This window comes from Notamacropus eugenii, chromosome 6 (genome assembly GCF_028372415.1).
Source record: "Notamacropus eugenii isolate mMacEug1 chromosome 6, mMacEug1.pri_v2, whole genome shotgun sequence".
In the NCBI taxonomy this organism is placed as follows: domain Eukaryota; kingdom Metazoa; phylum Chordata; class Mammalia; order Diprotodontia; family Macropodidae; genus Notamacropus; species Notamacropus eugenii.
The window spans coordinates 52229579-52250889 of record NC_092877.1 but is presented as its reverse complement, the minus strand read 5'-3'; the positions used below and the strand labels follow the sequence as shown (position 1 = coordinate 52250889).

The following is a 21311-nucleotide window of genomic DNA, read 5'->3' as shown; positions in this document are numbered from 1 at the left end:
GCACAAGGTCTTTTTTTTTCTTTTATTAAAATAGTCTGCACTGCCTTGAGCCTGGAATTCAGAACATTGTCTGGAATCCTAAGGATCGTATATGCACTGCCTTACAAATTTAGCAACCTCAGTGAAGAACAGCTCCCTGTAAATATCTGAAGACAACATTAGCCTTTCATTTGCCTGGTTATAAGTATCACCAAAAACTCGTGCTCAGGGGGTAGCAACGCAACGAAAAGCTACAAATAGCCAATGATTTTTTAAAACCTTTACTGAAAACATATATGAAATAGAGATAACTGAGTTATCAGGAGTTAACTTTAAGAACTACTACATGGCTCTTAGCAGTGATTTAAAATTACTTCACAAAGCAGAAATGATTTGGAAAAGGTCACCTTTTCTGGAAGTTTTTAAAATCATTTTGGTGCAGAGAGAACAAGATGAACACACTCACAAGGATAGCCCAGCACAAAATTCTTTCCCTCACCCTTCATACTATAAATTCCACGGCTTTAGAATTTTCCTGTAACTCAGAGTTTTATGTCCCCTTTATGAAAAACCAAGGAAGAAGTTTATGGACTTTCATGAAGTAAGAGCAAGACAAAAGGATAAATTTAAAGAAAAAGGAGAGCCTATTACATTCTATATCTTACACATTGTGAATTACCAGTTAAACCAAACTATAGCAGTTTTCAAGTTTTAGAAATCTTGGAACATTTTGGGACAAAAATAGGAATCTAAGGGGAACAGCCACAACAAAAATTGGCTTTAAATTTTGAATAAACAATTTTGGAAATAGATGTTTCCAAAATAATTCTCAATATTTTAGGTCCTATAATATCTTCCCGAAATAAGAGGCTCTATCAATTTTACTTGTACACTTACCACTCTCTACAAGTTCTATTGGCTCAGCTTCTGAAGTCATCTCAGTAGTTGGACCTACTAATCGTTCTCGTTTTTGAGACTGTCTGGAATTTGTTGTTCCACCTCGGCGCTTTCTTTGAGTCTATTGAGGATAAAAATAAATTAAATGATTAATGGAAAGATCAAAATTATTTTGACTCAGATATAAAATTTTACACAGGTATGTATTTCAACTTTGGCATTTGAGTTTAAAAATCTACTGCACAAATCCAGGATGGGGAGGAGATGTAGATAGTAAGCAGGTCCCATAAGAAAACCAGAGTGGTTTTAAAAGACAAAATCTGTATGTGAAATGGGAGCCAAAAAATTTATGATAACAGCAGCTCACAATTATGTAATGTAAGGCTTACAAAGTCAAATGTAGATCCAATCTTATGGTTGTACACCAACACATATCTGGTGTACAGTCAGAGCTTGTGATCATTTCCTTATCCTCCAGACTGCATCTGGAATAACACCAGTTGCAGATACCACATTTTGAGAACACTGAAAGCTGGAACACAACCAGACGAAGATGACTAGAATGGGGAGGGGATTCAAGATCATGCCATCTTAGAACTAGCTGAAGGTTAGGACTGGTTGAAGGAAATGGGGATGCTTATTACATAAAGAGAAAACTTGTTGGGAGATAGATGATCTTCAAATATCTTAAAGGTTGTAATGTGGGAAAAGGATTAAATGTTCTGCAAGACCAATGGGTAGGAATTAGAGGAAGGCTGATTTCAGGTCAATAAAGAAAAAATTTCCTTGCAATTTGAGCTGTTCAAAAATGTAATGCCCTGATGTAGGGGATGATAATTTGTCAATTACCATAGTTCTTCAAGTGGAATTTAGATCAGAGGTATCAAACACACAGCTGTAACACTCTGAGCACAGGAATCAGATTAAAATATAATGGGGAAATATTTAACAAAATAATTTACAAAATAAATGATGTTAAATGGTTAAATAAATGGTGTTTTCTAAGTCAATATGCAGCCAGCACAGATACGCATGTATAGTTTGGTGGTCCTTGTTTCTTTCTATGAGTTTGACACCCCTAGTCTAGGTGACTACTTGTCTACTACTACTAATGATCTGGGCAGAAACTAAATTAGATGAACTTTCAGGTCCCTTCTAACTGTAATACTTCAATTTTATGAACAAAAATGTGTCAAACTACCAAGGCAGCTAAGTGGCTCTGGATTCCAATTAAAATCCTTTGTCATACATTTTAAAATCCCTTGCAAAGTGCTTATTCATTTGGAGGTCCACACATAGTTTTCTGACTTTTCTTTTTTTCCCTACTTGGTCAATTTTCCTTTTGTTTTTATCAAATGAAATAAAGTCTGTTTCAATACAATTGCTCAGAATTTCTTTTTGTTTGGAAACACTGAACAAACCGTGATTAAAATAAATTTGATACATAAAACTAAAGTCTACTTTGATGCCACAATGCAGTATAGCAGTGATCCTGAGTTTGTCAGTATTTTATCAGCTGAGCTGAAAACCTAGTAAGGCTTAAAAAGACAGTAAGGCTCCAACTGCAGGTGGAGGAATGGGTGACATTTCGTTCAAGGCAGAACACTGCTACATATGGAGAGATTTATTACCACAGTATTGGCCATCAGGCAGTTTACTTGTTTTAGCTACAGTAAGTCATGATGACCACCTATCCTAAAATGTAGGAGGGCTACAATTATAGAATTTGAGTTGAAAGGGACCTTACAAGTCACTTAATCCGACTTCTTACTGAAAGGGGACATTCTCTTTAACATCCCCTGGCCAAGATCCAATGGAGATCCAATGCCTGAAACCTTTAAATAACAGGGAACCCATTATTTCCTGAAGAAGTTAATTTTACTTTGAGACAAGTTCTAATTGTTGAGTTTTTCTTTATACTGAGCTGAAATATGCTTCTCTGAAACTTCTACCCACCACTCCAAGGTTTACAATCTGGGCTACAGAAAATAAGTCCAATTTATCTTCCATATGAAGATTCTTCAGACAGCTATGACGTCTCCCCTAAAGCTTCCCTTCTGGCTAAACACGCTCAGTTCTTTCACCTGATTCCTATAGAGCTTTAGCTCTACTATACATGCACACACCACCCTGGAAATACTCCATCTTGTAAACATTCTTCCTAAAACGAGGCACCCAGAACTGAACAGTATTTCAGCTGTGATCTGATTAGAAGAGAGTATAGTAGAATTATCACTTCCTTTTCCTGTACAAGATGTCTTTCTGAAAACAATGTAGGACTGCATTTACTTTTTTGGCTATCAAAACACAGATCTTTCTGAGACAAAATGCTCTCTAGCTGGACCTTCTCCATCTTTCAGTGGTTAAGTTTACTTTTTTAACCCAGGTACAGAATTTCACATTTATTCCTATCATACTACTTTCATCTTATCAGATTCAGCTTAAGATATTTTCAGATTCAGTCACTTTCATCTAACATGAGGTATCCCTCTTTTTTTTCCGCATGCCACTAAAGTTCTCAACCTTAGAGTCATCGTTCTCCCTCAACTCTTATGTCCAAATAAGTTGTTCCTAATTCAAACAATTATCACTTCTAGATTATTGCAGTGGACTTTTAATCTTATTCCCTTTCATTCCCACTCCTGCCAAATTGGCATACTTACTTTTGCTCATCTCCTATTTCCTTCCTCCATGCCTTTGCACAAATTGTGCCCCCAAGCCTGAAATGTGCTCTCTCCTTATAATCACGTCACAGAATCCTTAGCTTCTTTCCAAGCTCAGCTCAAGTATCACCTCCTACAACTCACTTAATCACTTACAAGTCACTTAACAAGACCACTTCCTGGTCTTCCAAGATGCTATTGCCTCTTCTGAACCCACCAAATGACCTCATAACTTCTTATATATTTTGCACTTATTTTCATGGGGAATGTATGGTCTTCCTCAGAAAAATATGACCTTCTTGAAGGCAGGGGCTATATTCTGTCTTTATATGCCCAGTGCTTAGCATAGAGCCTGGTACAGATTAGGTTTTATATAAATGCCTGTTGATCTATGCTTTCACTAGCACTGATGAAAATCCTGAGGCATGCTACCAGACACCTTCCCTTCAGGTAGACAATGATCTATGAATCACTGCTTTTTGGGTACAGCCATTCAATTATTCCTAAACCCACTTAACGATATTATCACCTAACCTAATTTCATCATTTTGTTCATACAAAGATATATGCTGGGAGGCTTTGTAGAACATCTTGTCAAAATGTATGGTAGGTCCCTGATCTAAGAAATCGGAAGCCATAATACCACAGCAATTACATATATCACACAAGTTCCAAGTACTGAAAGCCCACGTTAGGCTTTGGTTTTCTCCTTTGCAAATTATTCCAAGGTATCTTTTTATTATGATTATCTATTCAATCCACTATCTAAAACCTGCTAGAAAGTATTCAAATGGACACAGTATTTCTCCTAACAGTTTTTAATGGAAACAGTAGAATTCTGTGACAAACCATGCCGCCAACAATTCACAGAACTAGTTTAGCTCTGCTTACTACCTGGGTGTAACCCTTCCTTATTCTTGCCTTTAGATTACTGATGTAAAATGAGGGAAGATGATCACAAAACTCTTTCTACACTTAAATCTTATACTTTTCCCCAGAAAAGTCTCTACAACCTTGGACAGGTATCCAAGGAAAATTTCTATTTAAATACTTGGTCCTTCTTGGTCCTAGGCCTTTTATCCAGGCCTGCAATAAGATTTAAAACACTCTTTAAGTTTAACTATGAGCTACATAAGGGGAAAGGAAGGAATAAGTGAATAACTATTTATATAGTACCTACTATGAGTCAGCCACCGCGCCGAGTGCTTAAAAAAAGTATCATGTATATCTCATTTTCTTCACACTAAAAATCACTCCTCAACGTTCATATGCTTATATAAAGCATCTGCACAATCTTATTAGTGACCTCATTTTTACTTTTATGCTAAGAATGGTGCAAATTTGTGGAGTGGCTGGTGTCCTACCAGTTGCTTCACTCATCTTGTTCACCCTACTGTTGTAAAGAGCTCCCTAGGCATTCACTGCATATTTTCATTGTTCTCCTTTAAACCTCACGTTTTGTGTACAATTACGTGCCCCTCCAAGCACAGTGCAGTCCTTTGGGTTCTAAGCTCCAGCATGCAAAGTCACTTATGTGGCTCAGCGAGAAAGTAAAGGTAAAGATGCAGGAACATCTACAGCTCCTAGATGCTCAGAAATTGCGCACAATGCGGACGTCCCTGATAGATTATTTCAAGCTGTACTTCACGATCTCCAACACCATCCACTAGCTGGGAAGTACGGTGTCGGAGGCGATGTCTGACAGCAACAACTAAAGTTCCAGCAACCTCTCTTTGGTTTTCAGAGAACAGCCAAGGTAAAGAGTTTGCAACAATATAGGATATAGTATAATGCCCTTACACTGCCATATGATACAGTAGAAATAAGATTCAGGTTAAAAATATTTTAGTATCAAGAATTTTATTTGCTATACAGTTTTTATGGGACTATAGATTTCATGTACTATGAAAAATGAATTATTGTCTGAAATCAATTTTTTGAATTGAGATGTTAGCACAAAATGTCACACAATACTAGGGAATTATTAATGAGAAAAAATGTTTTGCATGTTACCAATTTTATTTTGTGTACTTCAAAATTTGCTAGGAAAAGTATATTATTGGACAATGTTTTGTCACAAAGAATTATATGCAGAAAGGTGTATTTTCAGCAATCTCTAGTGAAAGATTATAGTTTATGGTGGTCATGGGAACCTAACCCCCTATTTTCCACAAGTGCAATAGATCAACATTCATGGTTTTTTACTTTCAAGTTGTTTTCTAAGAATGCTACCCCTGGAAGTTAAAGCAAAGATGGCGGAGTGAGAGCTCATACTCACCTAAGCTCCTTCAGAAACCTCTAAAAAGAGAATCTGACAAAATTTTAGAGTGGCAGAATCTACTAGGAGACAGAGTGTGACAGATTTCTAGCCTGAGACAGCCTGGAAGGTCAATGGGAAGGACCTGTTACATGGGGCTGGAGAAGTGCACAGAGCACAAGCTGTACCATTGCGGATTCTGCCATTGCAAAGCCGAGCAGGAAACCCTGGGTGGTCTGAAGCAGCAGCAGCACTGTGGGTTCTCAAATATATCAGCTCAGGACAGGAGTCCAGTGGAACTGAGCAAGAGAGAAGCAGCTGCACCTCAGGTCACAGCAGCAGCACTCCTGAGACTATCAGCTTGCAGATTAAACATCTGTAAGTCACCTACTTGAACTTCTGGGAGCCAAGATGGCAGAGTGATCTGTAAATGCTCTACCCCTCTCCTTTCTTGACTTTGAAAAATCCAGAGAAGTGTCTTCCCTTGTACAGACAGGGTTCCTCAACTGCTGAGCCTATCTGTGCTCTATCTCAGGAGAAAAGACCTTCTGTGGTCAGACCACCTCTCCCCCACACCTTGCACAGCGAGCTCCAGGGTAAATCTGAGGAAGCCTTTACCAGCCCTCTGCTTTGGCACACCAGCCAGCTCAGCACCATGTAAGCTGCGGCATTCTAGCTTCTAGCTGAAAGAATCAGATGCCACAATACACAAAGCCTCAAGTTCTAAGCACAAGAACTATGGGACTGAGCTCCATGTGCCCCAAAAACAGAGATTCACAATAAAAGCCAGGAAAAAGGTGATCATCATGAGCAGGAAGCAACACAGAAAAGAAAAGCCCATAGAAGCTTACTATGAAGGCAAGGACCAAACACGAATACCAAAGAGATCAGCGTTGAGACTGTACTGCCATCTGAAACTTCAGAAGGGAATATGAACTGCTCTCATGCCCAAAGAACAATCTTAGAAGAGCTCAAGAAGGATTTTAAAAGCCAAATTAGAGAGGTCAAAGAAAAACTGGCTAATGATTTTAAAAATATAAAAAAAGAGTCCATGGAAGAATTTAAAAAGAAAATTTGGACAAAGGGATAAAGAGATACAAAACTTAATTGGAACAATTGGACAAACAGAAAAGGAGATGTAAAAGTTAACTGAAGAAAACAATGTATTAAAAATTAGAACTGGGCAAGTAGAAGCTAATGACTGTCTAAGACATCAAGAATCAGTCAAACAGAATCTAAAGAATGAAAAACAGAAGAGAATGTAAAATATCTAACTGGAAAAACAACTGACCTGGAAAATAGATCCAGCAGAGAAAACCTAAGAATTATTGGTCTACCAGAAAGCCATGATGAAAAAAGAGCCTGGACAATATCTTCCAAGATATCATCAAGGAAAACTGCCCTGAGGTCCTAGATCCAGAGGGCAAAAGAATCATCAAAAGATTGATCACCTCTTAAAAGAGATCCCCAACTGAAAATACCAAGGAATATTGTTGCCAAATTCCAAAACTATCAAGTAAAGGAGAAAATAGTGCAAGCAGCCAGAAAGAAACAATTCACATATCGAGGAACTACAGTCAGGATCACATAGGACCTTGTACCTTCTACATTAAAAGATCAGAGGGACTAGAATATGACCTTTTGTAAAGCAAAGGAGCTTGGATTACAACCAAGGATCAATGACACAGCAAAATTGAGCATATTTCAGGCAAGGAGATAGACGTTCAATGAAGTAAGGGATTTCCAGACTTCCCTGATGAAAAGGTCAGAGCTCAATAGAAAATATGATCTTCAAAGAAGTCGCAAGAGAGGCATAAAAAGGTAAACAGGGAGGAAAAAAACCAACCTGTTATTCAATATAGGCAAACTGTTTACATCCCTATAAGGGAAGATGATACTTGTTAATCTTGAGAATTGTATAATTTATTATGATATTTAAAAGGGATATACACAGATAGAGGGAGTGGGTATAAATTAAATGATGTGATGATAAAAAATGTAATTTAAGGGCATGAAGGGATTGTAACAGGAGATGTGAAAAGGAGGAGGCATAAAAAGGTAAATGACATTACAGGAAGAGGCACAAAGACATATTACAATAGAGGGAATGAGGAGAGGGAGATGAGCACTGTTTGAAATTTACTCTCATCTGTTTTGATTCAAGGAGGGAACAACAAAATCAATAAAGTATAGAAATCTAACTAGCCCAATAGGCAGTAGGAGGGGAAAGAGAAAAGAAAAGGGAGGGGGTCTGATAGAAGGGAGGGAAGACTGAGGGAGGAGGTGGTTAAAAACTAAAACTCTATTGTGGAGGGGAAGGGAGAAAGAAGAATTAAAAGCACAAATGGGGGGAAATGGGATGGAGGGAAAGACACAGATAGTAATCTTAACTGTGAATGTGAATGAGATGAACTCTCCCATAAAATGGAGGCAGATAGAAGAATGGATTAAAAACCATAATGCAACAATATGTTGTTTACAAGAAATACATATGAAACAGGGGGATACACACAGAATAAAGTTAAAAGGTTGGAGCAAAATATATTATGCTTCAGCTGATGTAAAAAAAGCAAGGGTAACAATCCTAATCTCAGACACAGCAAAAGTAGAAATAGATCTAATCAAAAGAGATAAGAAAGGAAACTATATCCTGCTGAAAGGCAGCACAGCCAATGAAGCAATATCATTACTAAACCTATTTGCACCAAGTGGTATAGCATCCAAATTCTTAGAGAAGAAGTTAAGCGAGTTACAGGAAAAAATAGACAGCAAAACTATACTAGTGGGAGACCTCAACTTCCCCCTCTCTGAACTGGATAAATCTAACCTCCAAATAAACAAGAAAGAAGTGAAGGAGCTAAATAGAACTCTGGATATGGTAGATATGATAGGTCTCTGGAGAAAACTGAATGGGGATAGAAAGGAATATACCTTTTTCTCAGCAGTACATAGTACATATAAAAAAATTGACCATGTAGTACAGGGCATAAAAACCTCACAATCCAGTGCAGAAAGGCAGAGATAATCTCAGATCATAAGGCAATAAAAATTATATATAATCAAAGGCCATGGAAAGATAGACCAAAAAATTAACTGGAAACTAAATAATCTAATCCTAAAGAATGAGTGGGTTAAACAACAAATCATAGAAACAATCAATAACTTCATTGAAGAGAATAACAATAATGAGACAACCCACCAAAACTTAAGGGATGCTGCAAAAGCAGTTCTTAGGGGAAGTTTTACATCATTGAATGCCTACATGAATAAAATAGAGAAAGAGGAGGTCAATGAATTGGGCATGAAGCTGAAAAAGGTAGAAAAAAAAACAAATGGAATATCCCCCAAATAATTACCAAATTAGAAATACTGAAAACCAAAGGAGAGATCAATAAAACTGAAATTAAGAAAACTATTGAACTAATAAATAAAACTGAGTTGGTTTTATGAAGAAAACCAATAAAACTGATAAACCTTTGGTCAATTTGATTTTAAAAAAAAGAAGAAAAGCAAATTACCAATATAAGAAAAAAAAGGGTGAACTCATCTCCTGAAAAAGGTGAACTCACCTCCAATGAGGAAGAAATCAAAACAATAATTAAAAATTACTTTGCCCATTACTGTATGCCCATAAATTTGACAATCTAAGTGAGATGGAGGAATATTTAAAAAAATATAAATTGCCCAGATTAACAGAAGAAGTTGAATACTTAAATAACTCCACCTCAGAGAAAGAAACTGAATAAGCCATCAATGAACGCCCCAGGAAAAAATCTCTAGGGCCAGATGGATTCACAAGTGAATCCTATGAAACATTTAAAGAACAGATCATTCCAGTACTATCTAGACTATTTGGGAAAATTGGGTAAAAAGGAGTCCTACAAAATTTTTTTTATGATACAAATATGTTTCTGATGCCTAAACCAGAAAGAGCCAAATTAGAGAAAGAAAATTATAGACCAATTTCTCTAATGAATATAGATGCAAAAATTTTAAATAAGATATTAGCAAAAAGAATACAGCAACTTATTACAAGAATAATACATTATGATTAGGTAGGTTTTGTACCAGGAACGCAGGGCTGCTTCAATACTAGAAAAATTTATCAGTATTATTGATCATATCAGCAGTATTATTGATCATATCAGCAACAAAATAACAGAAACTATTTGATTATCTCAAAAGATGCTTTTGACAAAATACAACACCCATTCTTACTGAAAACACTGAAGAGCATAGGAATAAATGGAACTTTCCATAAAATAATACACAGTATCTATCTAAAACTATCAGCAAGCATTATATGCAATGGGGATAAGCTAGATTCATTTTCACTAAGAACAGGGGTGAAACATGGATGTCCATTATCACCACTGTTGTTCAATATAGTACTAGAAATGTTAGCTTTAGCAATAAGAGAAGAAAAAGAAATTGAAGGAATTAGAATAGGCAAAGATGAAACTAAGTTATCACTCTTTGCAGATAATATGAGGATATGGAGAATCCCAGAGAATCAAATTAAAAACTACTTGAAATAATAAACAACTTTGGCAAAGTTGCAGGTGACAAAATAAACTCTGCATTTCTATATATTACTAACAAAGCCCAACAGCAAGAGATAGACAAGAGAAATCCCATGTAAAGCTACAGTAGACACTATAAAATATCTGGGAGTCTACCTGCCAAAACAAACCCAGGGACTATATGAACACAATTACAAAACACTTTTTGCACAAATAAAGTCAGCTCTAAGTAAGTGGGAAAACATTAGTTGTTCATGTATGGGCTGAGCCAATATAATAAAAATGACAATTCTACACAAAGACTAAAAATGCCTATGTAAACAATACTGAAAACACACGCTTGGAAACAAGTTTATATAAGCTGGCTACTTAAATATCTTCAAGTTTTACTAAATTATATAATCCAATTAAGTAAATAAGACACATTAGATGCCATAAAAGTTAACTTATCACAAATAAAAATATTATTTTTAACTATAAAAAAAGAATTTATTCTAAGTAAATGCAGTCTAAACATTATGTCAAGAGCTAGTTAACTAGCAGAGATAAGATTTGAATATGTTTTTTCCCCTAGTATACTGTAATCTCCCTAAAGACCAGGTCTATGTTGTAACTATCTTTGTATCATCACTGTTTTGAACACAGTAAGGAACTTGACATATATTTGTTGAATGAATGGGACATTATGATTTGAGCTGGAAAGGACCTTAAAGATCCCCTAATACATCATACTGATACATGTACTCCTCTCTTCAAAAACCTTTAATTACTTTTCATTACCAATGAAATGAAGTACAACCTCCTGAACTAGGCACTCAAGATTTTCTATATCTTCCTTCCAACCTTATCTCATACGACTTCCTCTAATTCACTCACACCACCTCAAACAGAACCTCACTCTATCAATATCTGACTTCAGAATCCCCCTTTGACTTTACCACAAGGCTAAGATCTCCCCTACCTGCTTCTGACCCACCCCCAGCTGACATGATCTCTTACTTTTCAATACTGTCACAGGACTCTGTCTTCATCAATCTTTTGTACTAATTTCATTCTACCTTTATTTGGGGGGGGGAAGGGGGGGGTATACTATATCAAAGACATAGGGGTAAAAAAGGACTCAGAGGTCATCAGATTCCATTTTCTTATTTTATAATCAGGAAAAGGAGAGAAGCCCAGAGAACGTGTGTTTGTGTGTGTGTCTCTGTGTGTAGGTGCACATGTGTATGACATGAAAAAAGCAAGTTAACTAGCAGAGATGAAATTTGAACATGTTGTTCTCCCTTATATATTGTAATCTTCCTAAGGTTACCAGGTCTATACTATAGGCATCTTTGTAGCTATAACTGCATTGAACGTAATCGGCATAAATAAAATAAATAAATAGATGAATATCTAATGAATCAACCATTCGAACTCCACATTAAAAAACTTAAAATTTTGTTTTTATATAACCTTTTCCAAATCAATCTCCTCCTCTACCCAACAAGCCATCTCTTTCAACAAATTAAGAAGAAAAAAAAGTTTAGCAAAACCAATCAATATAATTAACTAATCTACGTACGTAATACTGCACACACAGACTCCCTGTACCTCTGCCAAGATTAAAGGGAGGTGTAATTTTTTAACTCTCCTCCAGGGTAAAGCTTCTATTACAGTTACATAGTATTTTCTTTTTGTTCTTTTCAATTATTTTATAGTCATGATTTTCTTAATTTTGCTTCCTTTACTCTGAATCAATTCACATAAACCTTTCCATGCTTCTCTTATAATCCTTCATATTTATCACATATAGCAAGATATTTCATTACATTCATATATCACAAAGGTTTAGCCATTTCTCAACTGACAATGATTTTTTTTTGTCTTGAGTTCCTATCATGAAAAGTCTAAGAAATTATTTTGATGTATATGACCTAGTAGTTGGCTTTCCGACTCAAATTGTAAAGATGTTTTATATGTTAAAACAAAACAAAACAAAAATGTTAATTCCAAATTGATTTCCAGAACAGAAGCCTCATATTTTATAAGACTCAGCTGAGGCCCAGGTCAGAAAGGTCAAGTCACTGACATGTTCAAGGTCGGTGAGTTAGAGGTAGAAGTAGAAAGCACCCTGACTTTCATGCTAGAGTTCAATTCAATATACTACTAAGTAGTTATGAGAGACAGTATAGTTCAGTGGCTTAAACAATGGACTAGTAGGTCTAGAGGTCAATTTTCTCCTTCTGGTTCTTCAATCAATTCACTTTATTATCTTAGGCAAGTAACTGCCTTTCTCTGGACCTCAGTTTCCTAAAATGAAGGCACTGAAATAGATGATTTTTTAAGGCTTAAGTTTTAAAATCATATAATAAAATAAAAATCAATGAGATTATTTCTATGGACTTCATTTTAAAAAAACTTACTGTGCTCATGATGTTTCTCAGATCCAAATAGAGAGAAAAATGATATTTATGTATGTGAAATACGCCAAAAATATGGCAACAATTAAAATCTTCAAATCCTTATATATGCTTGTAGACCATTTCTTTAGCTTTCACAATAGCCCAAAGTGCAGATTTCCAGTAGTAGTTTTAAAACCTGTTTAAAAAAAAAAGATAATATGTAGATAACGGTTACCTATATCATCAGTAAGATTCAGCTCAAGACCAGAAAGCTTCTTGGGGAAGCATTGGCTGCTGTATATAAAATGCTTTTGAAATGAATATAGGATCAAAGATCAGTCAGAAAAAAGATCTGATAGCCTTAGCTGGCAGTGCAATATAAGATTCAATTTATTAAAAATGAAAAAACAAACCACTCCCTGCCCACAACCCAACCAAAACATTAAGCTTGTTATACATACTATGAACTATGCTAAGTCCAAAAGAATGAGTCAAAAATTATTCAAAGCAGCTGTTCTTGCCTTAAGGCAATCAGCCAAAAAATAAATTAAAAATAAAATTTAAAAAAAAATCACCCATTATAAGTATAAGCAGTTCCTGCTTATACACCCTACACTCAACTGGATGGGGGAGGAATGCATTAATACTTGGGGTTGGGGGAGCAAAGAAGTAGTTGAGGGAATTTGGGAAAAACAAATAGGCTTTAAGGAAAAGTTCCTATCAATACTAATACTAATTAGGCTACATAAATAAACTTCTGTAAACCACAGTGTAGTCAAGAAGTTAAAAAGCATTTATTAAGTGCTCACCATATGCCAGGCATTGTGCTAAGTGATGAGGATGAAAAAGCCAAAAGTTAAACCAAATTCAACAACAAAGTCCTTATTCTCAACTCAATGAGGGAGAAAATAACACAATAATGCAAACAAAATATATACAGGATAAACTAGGGATAATCAACAAAGGGAAGGCATCATTACAAGGGATGAGGAAAGTAGAAGGTGGGATTCTAGCCTGAAGGCAGTTAGGAGTTGGACAGGAGGGATAAAATTCCAGGCATGCGGAATAAGTTGGCAACAACAGTCGGAGATAAGAGTGTTTTGTGCAAGGAATGGCAAAGAGACCAGAGTCACCGGTTTGAAGGAGTGGGAAGAGTAAAGTAAAATACTAGAAAGGTGAGAAGGGGTCAGGTTATGAAGAGCTTAAAGACCAAACAAAGAATTTTTACTTTCAGGATTTAATCCTGAAAGTAATAGAGAATGACTGAATGAGAGGACATGATTAGACCTGCATTTTAGGAATATCAATGTGACAGCTGAGTGGGAGGACTTGAGGCAGGGAGACCAACCAGAAGGCTAGTGTAATAGTCCAGATGTCAGATGATAAGGAACTGAAACAGTGTCAGCAATATTAGAGAAAGGAATAGACTTGAAGGTTGTTATGAAGTTAGAACAGGAATGACTTGGCTGCAGATGGGGTGAAGGAGAGACACTGAAGAGTCAAAGATGACATCTACTTTGTGAATATGGGTGACTCGGAGGATTGTGGTAACTGATAGTGATAGGGAAATTGGGAAGAGGGGAAGTTTTAGGGGGAAAGATGATGAGTTCAGTTTTGGACATGCTGAAGAATAAATTCTTATTCTTACAGGATAAACTGATAAACAGTCAAAGGATATGAACAGGCAGCCTTCAGATGAAATTAAAGCTATCTATAGTTATATGAAAAAATGATCTAACTCACTATTGATTAGAGAGATGCAAATCAAAACAACTCTGAGGTACCACATCATACCTATCAGACTGACTAATATGATAGAAAGGAAAATGATACATGAAGATGTGGGAAATTTGGAACACTAATACATTGCTGATGGAGTTGTGAAGTGATCGAACCATTCTGGAGCATAATTTGGAAGAATGCCCAAAGAGCTATAAAACTCTTTGATCCAACAATACCATCATTAGGTCTATATCCCAAAAAAGATCATAAAAAAGGGAAAAGGATCCACAGGTAAAAACATATTTATAGCAGCTCTTTTTGTGGTGGCAAAGAATTGGAAATTGAGGGGACGCCCATCAATTGGGGAATGGCTGAACAAGTTGTGGTATATAAATGTAATGGGATACTTTTGTGCTATAAGAAATGATGAACAGGAAGATTTCAGAGAGGTCTGGAACGACTTCTATGAACTGGTGCTGAGTGAAATGAGCAGAACCAGGAGAACACTGTACATTGTAATAACCACAGTGGGAAAGGAATTTTTCTGGTTAGTCTTAGTCCTTCACAGCAAAGCAAGGACCTAAAACATTCCCGAAGGACTCGAGTCAAAATGCCATCCACATCCAGAGAAAGAACTATGGAATCAGAACACAGAATGAAGCAGACTATATTCTCTTGTGTTATGTTTTGTTTTTTCTCACCATTTCCCACATTCATTTTAATTCCTCTATGCCACATGACTAATGTGAATATGTGCTTAATAAGAATGTATGTAGAGAAGCCATATAGGATCGCATGCCATCTCAGGGAGGGAGGGGGAGAAAGTCTAAGACTTATGGAAGTGATTGTAGAAAACTAAAAAACAAAAAATCAACTAAATAAAGATAGACAGGTAGATAAAAAAGGGAAAAAATGATGAGCAGGCAAACTTCAGAAAAACCTGTAAAGACTTGAATGAACTGATGCTGAGCGAAGTGAACAAAACCAGGAGAATATTATACACAGTAATAGCAACATTGTACAATGATCAACTATGTGATTCAACTGTTCCGAAAAACTCATGAGAGAAAAGCCATCTGCATCCAAAGAAAAAAATATGAAGCCTGAATGCAGATTGAAGTATACTATTTTCACTTTTTTTCCCCTTTCTCATGGTTTTCCCCTTTTCTTCTGAGTCTTCTTTCATAGCATGATTAATGTGGAAATATGTTTAACATGAATGTACATGTATATAACCTATTATCAGATTGCTTGCTGTCTTGGGGAGGGGGAAGGAAGGGAGCGAAGGAGAAAAACTTGGAACTCAAATTCTTACAAAAATAAATGTTGAGAACTATCTTTATATGTAATTGAGGGAAAAAATACAACACTATTAGGACAGAAAAAAAGTCTACAAGATATCCAGTCTAAGATGTTCAGTAGGCAGATGGAAAGGGGAACCTGAAAGTCAGCAGAGAAGTTAGGGGTGGAAAAGAGAATCTGAGAATCATTAGCATAAAGATAACTGAATAAATGGAAACTGATGAGAATACCAAGCCAAATAATATAAATGGAGAAGAGAAGGAGGCTTGCAACTGAGGAGACACCACAGTTATCAGGTGGGACCAGCAAAGAAGTCTAGGAAGGAGTAGTCAGACAGGTAGGAAGTAAATCAAGAGAAAGCAGCATCACAAAAACCTAGAGAGAAAAGAAAAGAATAACAGGAAGGGGATGATCAACAATTTCCATAGCTGTGAAGAGGTCTAAAAGGATTACATTTGAGAAAGTCAATTAAAATTTAAGTTTGGTGACATTAGATGAATGGTGAGGGTGGGAGGCCAGACTGTAGAAAGCTAGAAAAAGAATGCAAGGAAGGAAGTAGAGGCACAGACTATGAGAGTCTACATGAACAGAATAATCAAGGGAGGGTTTTTTGAAGATGAGGAGACATGGGCAGCAGGGAAGCAACCTGAAGACAGGGCAAGATTCAAGATTATGGATAGAGCAGGAATGAGAAAGGGAGATATGCTGAAGATGAGATAGAATGAGATTATCTGTGCATTTAGAGGGGTTGCTTCAGCAAGAAGGGTCTCATATGACAAAGGGCTGAAAGAGAAGCTGGTGGAGAAATACATGAGTGATATAAAATGATGAAAGCACCTAAAAAGGCTTCTCAGCAGTTACACTCAACTTTTTTTCTGTATGCAGGGTTCTTAGGTAAGAGGGTGGAGGGAAGGAGATTTAGGTTTGAGGAGGAACTAAAAGGTCTGGAAAAGTCATTTTGGTGAGTCAGATAGTAAAAAAGTTGTTGTTCAAATGTGCCCAATTCTTCATCACCCCATGGATCATACTGTCCATGGGGTTTTCTTGCCAAAGATACTGGAGTGGTTTGCCATTTCCTTCTCCAGAGGATTAAGGCAAACAGAGATTAAGTGATTTGCCCACACAGCTAAGTGTCTGAGAAACAAATAGATTAGGGAAGTATAAAGGAACTGCCTTGCCACAGTGAGGGCCCAAATGAGGTTACATAACAAATTCGTAGTGCTCCCAGCCAGCATTGTCATAATTTTCTCCAGCTTTCTTCAGCAGCATGTGAATAAAACTGAAAGCAATGGCTGGTGGGAGTAATCCAAGACAGGCATGATAGCAGCAAGACTGGTGAAAGGATATGGGGAGCATGGGACTTGAGAGAAGACGATGGTAAGAGTTGATCTGGTTCACCAAGGGATCAAGACAGTGAAAGGAAGAGAATGTAGCCAGTGTGTAAGGGTGATGGCTTGGGGAAGAATTGAGGGGTGAGGGATAAGAGGCAAAAGAAAGAACAGGGCTGTGAGGCCATGAAAAAGGTATAAAGACATCAGATAAAGGAATTTCAAAATTCACAAAGGTGGAAAAGAAATATCATGGTGATGGCAAAAACAAGAGTATGATCTACATGTAGCTTAAGTGGAATGAAAGAGCGTGTTATGGGAAATAAGTGATTTGAGGAAGTGATGGGTGGTTAAGATGTTTGATGGAGTATCTAATATGTACACTTAAAGTCCCCTAGTTAAAGGAAGTAGGGCAGGAAAGAAAGATTATGAGCTAGGTAATACACAAACTGAGGAAAGAAGAGCGTCTTTGAGGTAAGCGGAATCTTGATTGTGTACTAAATCTGCCTTGAGTGAACCTCAAAAAAGTAATGGAGGTAGAGAGAACCTAAAAGTGGTCATGGGAAGCAAGGAATATTCTAACTCCCAAATCTTAAATGAATGAGTCAAGGGAATGAGTTAAAGTGTAACCAGTTATGGAAAGGATGGTCAGAGAAGCTGTGTCATCAGCTCTCACTGAGAACCAAGAGCTGCAAAGAATGGAAAAGTAAAATTTTAAGATGAAAGTTTGTTACCTCTAGAGCAGGTATTTCAGAAAGCACAGTGGAAGAAGTGGGTTAATTTTAGACAGGGATGTTAGAGAGGTTAGGTTGAGGGGAATGGGAAAAGGGGAAGTAGGCAGTAGGGGATGGAAAAGGGGGTTTGAATAATAGAGAGTTCAGAATCATTGAAATAGGGAGGACATGAGGAGGAGTTTGTTAATCAAAGAAGAATGAATCAGGTAGGTTATTACCATGTTAGGGATTGGGCTTCAGGATGAAGTCCTCTGAGGATATTAGGCAACAAGATATAGCTTGGAGGTGACCAATGGAGAAAACACTAGAGAATGTGGTGTTTTCTTTCTTCCCCAGCAGACAGGTTTTCAAGGCAAGATGATTAGCAGAGGGAGTACAATGGAGAGTACAATGGAATGGCATTTCCTTCCTTCCCTGTAAGACTTAGCCAAGCAAGTCGTAAAGAGTAACTGTGTGAGGAATCAAAAAATCTGCAGTTTAGCACAGTACCACATAATCATGGAACACTTCAAACTGCATAATTACGATAACATGCTACCAACCATTAAAACCAAAGCGGTATTTAAATTTGCTATGACTAACTAAAATTCTGCTGGGCTGCTACTACTGCTATAAATTTAAAATGAAGGTATAACAGGTCACAATTCAATAGTTCTTAATTTAGGTTTTACAAAGCACTTTTCTCACAACATTGTGAAGAAAATAACTCATGCATTATTAATCCCAACTTTCAGAATGAAGCTCAATGGATTCCATGACTTATCAGAAAGTCATACAGCTAGTGTTGGACGCAAGATTTCTAAGTGATCTTTCCACTATATTGTGCTACCTATTCTTTCACATACATACACACAACTTTTTTTTACTGTTATAAATCGACAAATAAAAAACATGAACACTTCAGTATATGCCAAAGAAAAAAGACTGCATATCAAACCATGATTCTATTACACATTCCTTATTTTTAGGTGTCTGCTCAGTTTAAGAGTAATTCTAATACTGCCATACTTGTTATAATCATGTTCTGAACTTTTTTATGCTCCCTTCTATGTATTTTTTTAACGTTTCATTTGTAATCTTTTAAAAATTCATTTTAAAAATCCTGAGTCATGAGGAAGGCACGCAATTTGACACAGGTTATATGTGCAGGTCTTGCAAAACTTATATTAGTCATGTTGTAAGAAAAAAAACCCTCTCAAAAACCTCCCTAGAAAAATAAAGTTAAAAAAAAGTATCTATTCTTCAATCTATTGAGAATAGCTAAGTCATTCACAGCTGACCAACCCTACAATATTGCTACTATTATGTATGTTCTCCAAATTCCACTCACTTCACTGTATCAGTTCATACAAGTCTTTCCAGGTTTTTCGGAGAGCATCTTGCTCATCATTTTTTACAGCACAACAATATTTCATCACAAGGGGCAGCTAGGTGGTGCAGTCGATAGAGCAACAAACTTGGAATGAAGACCCTGGACTAGTCACTTAACACTATTTGCCTCAGTTCCACATCTGTAAAATGAGCTGTCAGAAGAAAATAGCAAACCACTCCAGTATCTCTGCCAAGATGGTCATGGAGAGTCAGACACAACTGAAAAATGACTTAACAATGCCATCACAATCATATGCTACAACTTGTTCAGCCATTCCCCAGTTGATGGGCACCCCACTGGTTTTCAATTCTTTGCCACCACAAAAAGAGCAGCTATAAATATTTTTGTACATAAGTCCTTTTTCTTTTGTTTTTTTTATGTCTTTGGGATACAGACCTAGTAGTGGTACTGCTGGGTCAAATGACTGGAAATGGTTTTATATCCCCCTTTGATCATAGTTCCAAATTGCTCTCCAGAATGGTTGAATCAGTTCACAACTCCACCAACAATGCATTAGTGTCTCAGTTTTCCACAACCCCCTCAGCATGTCATTTTTCCTTTTTGTCATATTAGCCAATCTGAGAGGTGTGGGGTTGTTTTAATTTACATTTCTCTAATTAGTAGTGATTTAGAGCATTTCTTCATGATTATAGATAACTTGAGTTTCTTTGTCTAGAAACTGTCTATTCATATCCTTTGACTATCAACTGAGAAATGGCTCTTATTTTTATAAATTTGACTCAGTTCTATATATATAAGAAATGAGGCCTTTATCAGAGAAACCTGCTGTAAAAATTTTTACAATGTTGTGAAGAAAATAACACATGCATTATTAATGCCAACTCTCAGAATAAAGCTCAGTGGATTCCATGACTTATCAGAAAGTCATACAGCTAGTGTTAGATGCAAGATTTCTAAGTGATCTTTCCACTATATTGTGCTACCTATTCTTTCACATACATACATACTTTTACTGTTATAAACATGACAAATATGTAAAAATCTGATGAATATGTAATCATATTCATCAGATACTTCACTGTAACATTCAAGGAATGTAATTTTCTTTTTATTATTTATTTAAGTATCTTTTTATTATTCAGATTATAGCCTCAGTTTGAGTATTTTCTCTTAGGGAACTGAATTTTGACTAATCTGTCTCAGTTCAATGAGAAGTTTACATTTCATGAAGTTTTTACTTTTCCTATTTAAATGCTCTTATGATCTAACAGTTGTAGCTGATGGGTATCTGTGAATTATCTTTTTTATAACTTGAAGTAAACTGTCTGTAAAATAGGCACCCTCATTTTATATTATCCAGATACCTGAGTTGTTGTCTTGTATGCACTACTAATCCTAACCCTAACCCTAAATGTCAAGTATTTGAAAAGGCCATCATAAGGGAGAAGGATTAAGTTTGTTTCTCTTGGCCCCGTTTGCATCAGGAAGGGCAATGTTTAGGTAAATTTAAGTCTTATTATAGAGAAAAGCTTCCTAAGAATCAGCCCTCTAGTAAAGCGCTCAGCCTCAACAGAGGCAGCCTACTAAAGGCTAAATGCCCCCATGTCTAGGAGACAGGGGGTATACTGAAGTGAGGATTACTGAGTAACTACATTTCCAGTAAAATGTACTTTTGAGAAAACCTGTCCTAATTTCTTGAGAGAAATGGCCCCACATTAAGCTATGTCTTTTCTCTGACCTTCATTATCCTTTCTTTCTAAATGTAGGTATTTATCTGAATGTTTACTTTTTAGGGTTAGAGTTAGGGGTTAGGGTTAGTGCGCATTTAGGGTTAGGGTTAGGGTCATGATTTGGAAAACTTACTATTTTTATTTTCACAGTATTTTTTTAGTTTTAGTCCTATATATAGCTCCTTTGTGTGTTATGACAGATAAGACTCCCTAGTATTATATATTACATATTCAATGACTTATTTTATAAATTCTACAACTCTGATGTAATTGTTTCAATTAATTTTTTGACTATTCACTAGGTTTCTCTAAGTAAGCCATTTTAGGCCACCTGTAAAAAGCAGTAATTTTGTTATCTCTTTGCCTATGTTTATTTCTTGTCCTCTTGCTATATAGTCAATATTTCTGGCACTATATCAAATGACAGTGGTGATAATAGACATCTTTGCTTTATTTCTA

At 36.3% G+C, this 21311-nt stretch overlaps 1 protein-coding gene across 1 annotated transcript in view; it reads right to left on the bottom strand.

Annotated features, from left to right (window-relative positions):
- Positions 1-21311, bottom strand: part of RNF4 (ring finger protein 4) — a 77904-nt gene that overhangs the window by 23348 nt on the left and 33245 nt on the right. The window contains exon 2 of the mRNA XM_072620048.1: positions 877-997. Coding sequence (XP_072476149.1) covers positions 877-997 — 121 coding nt within the window. The remainder of the gene's footprint in view (positions 1-876; positions 998-21311) is intronic.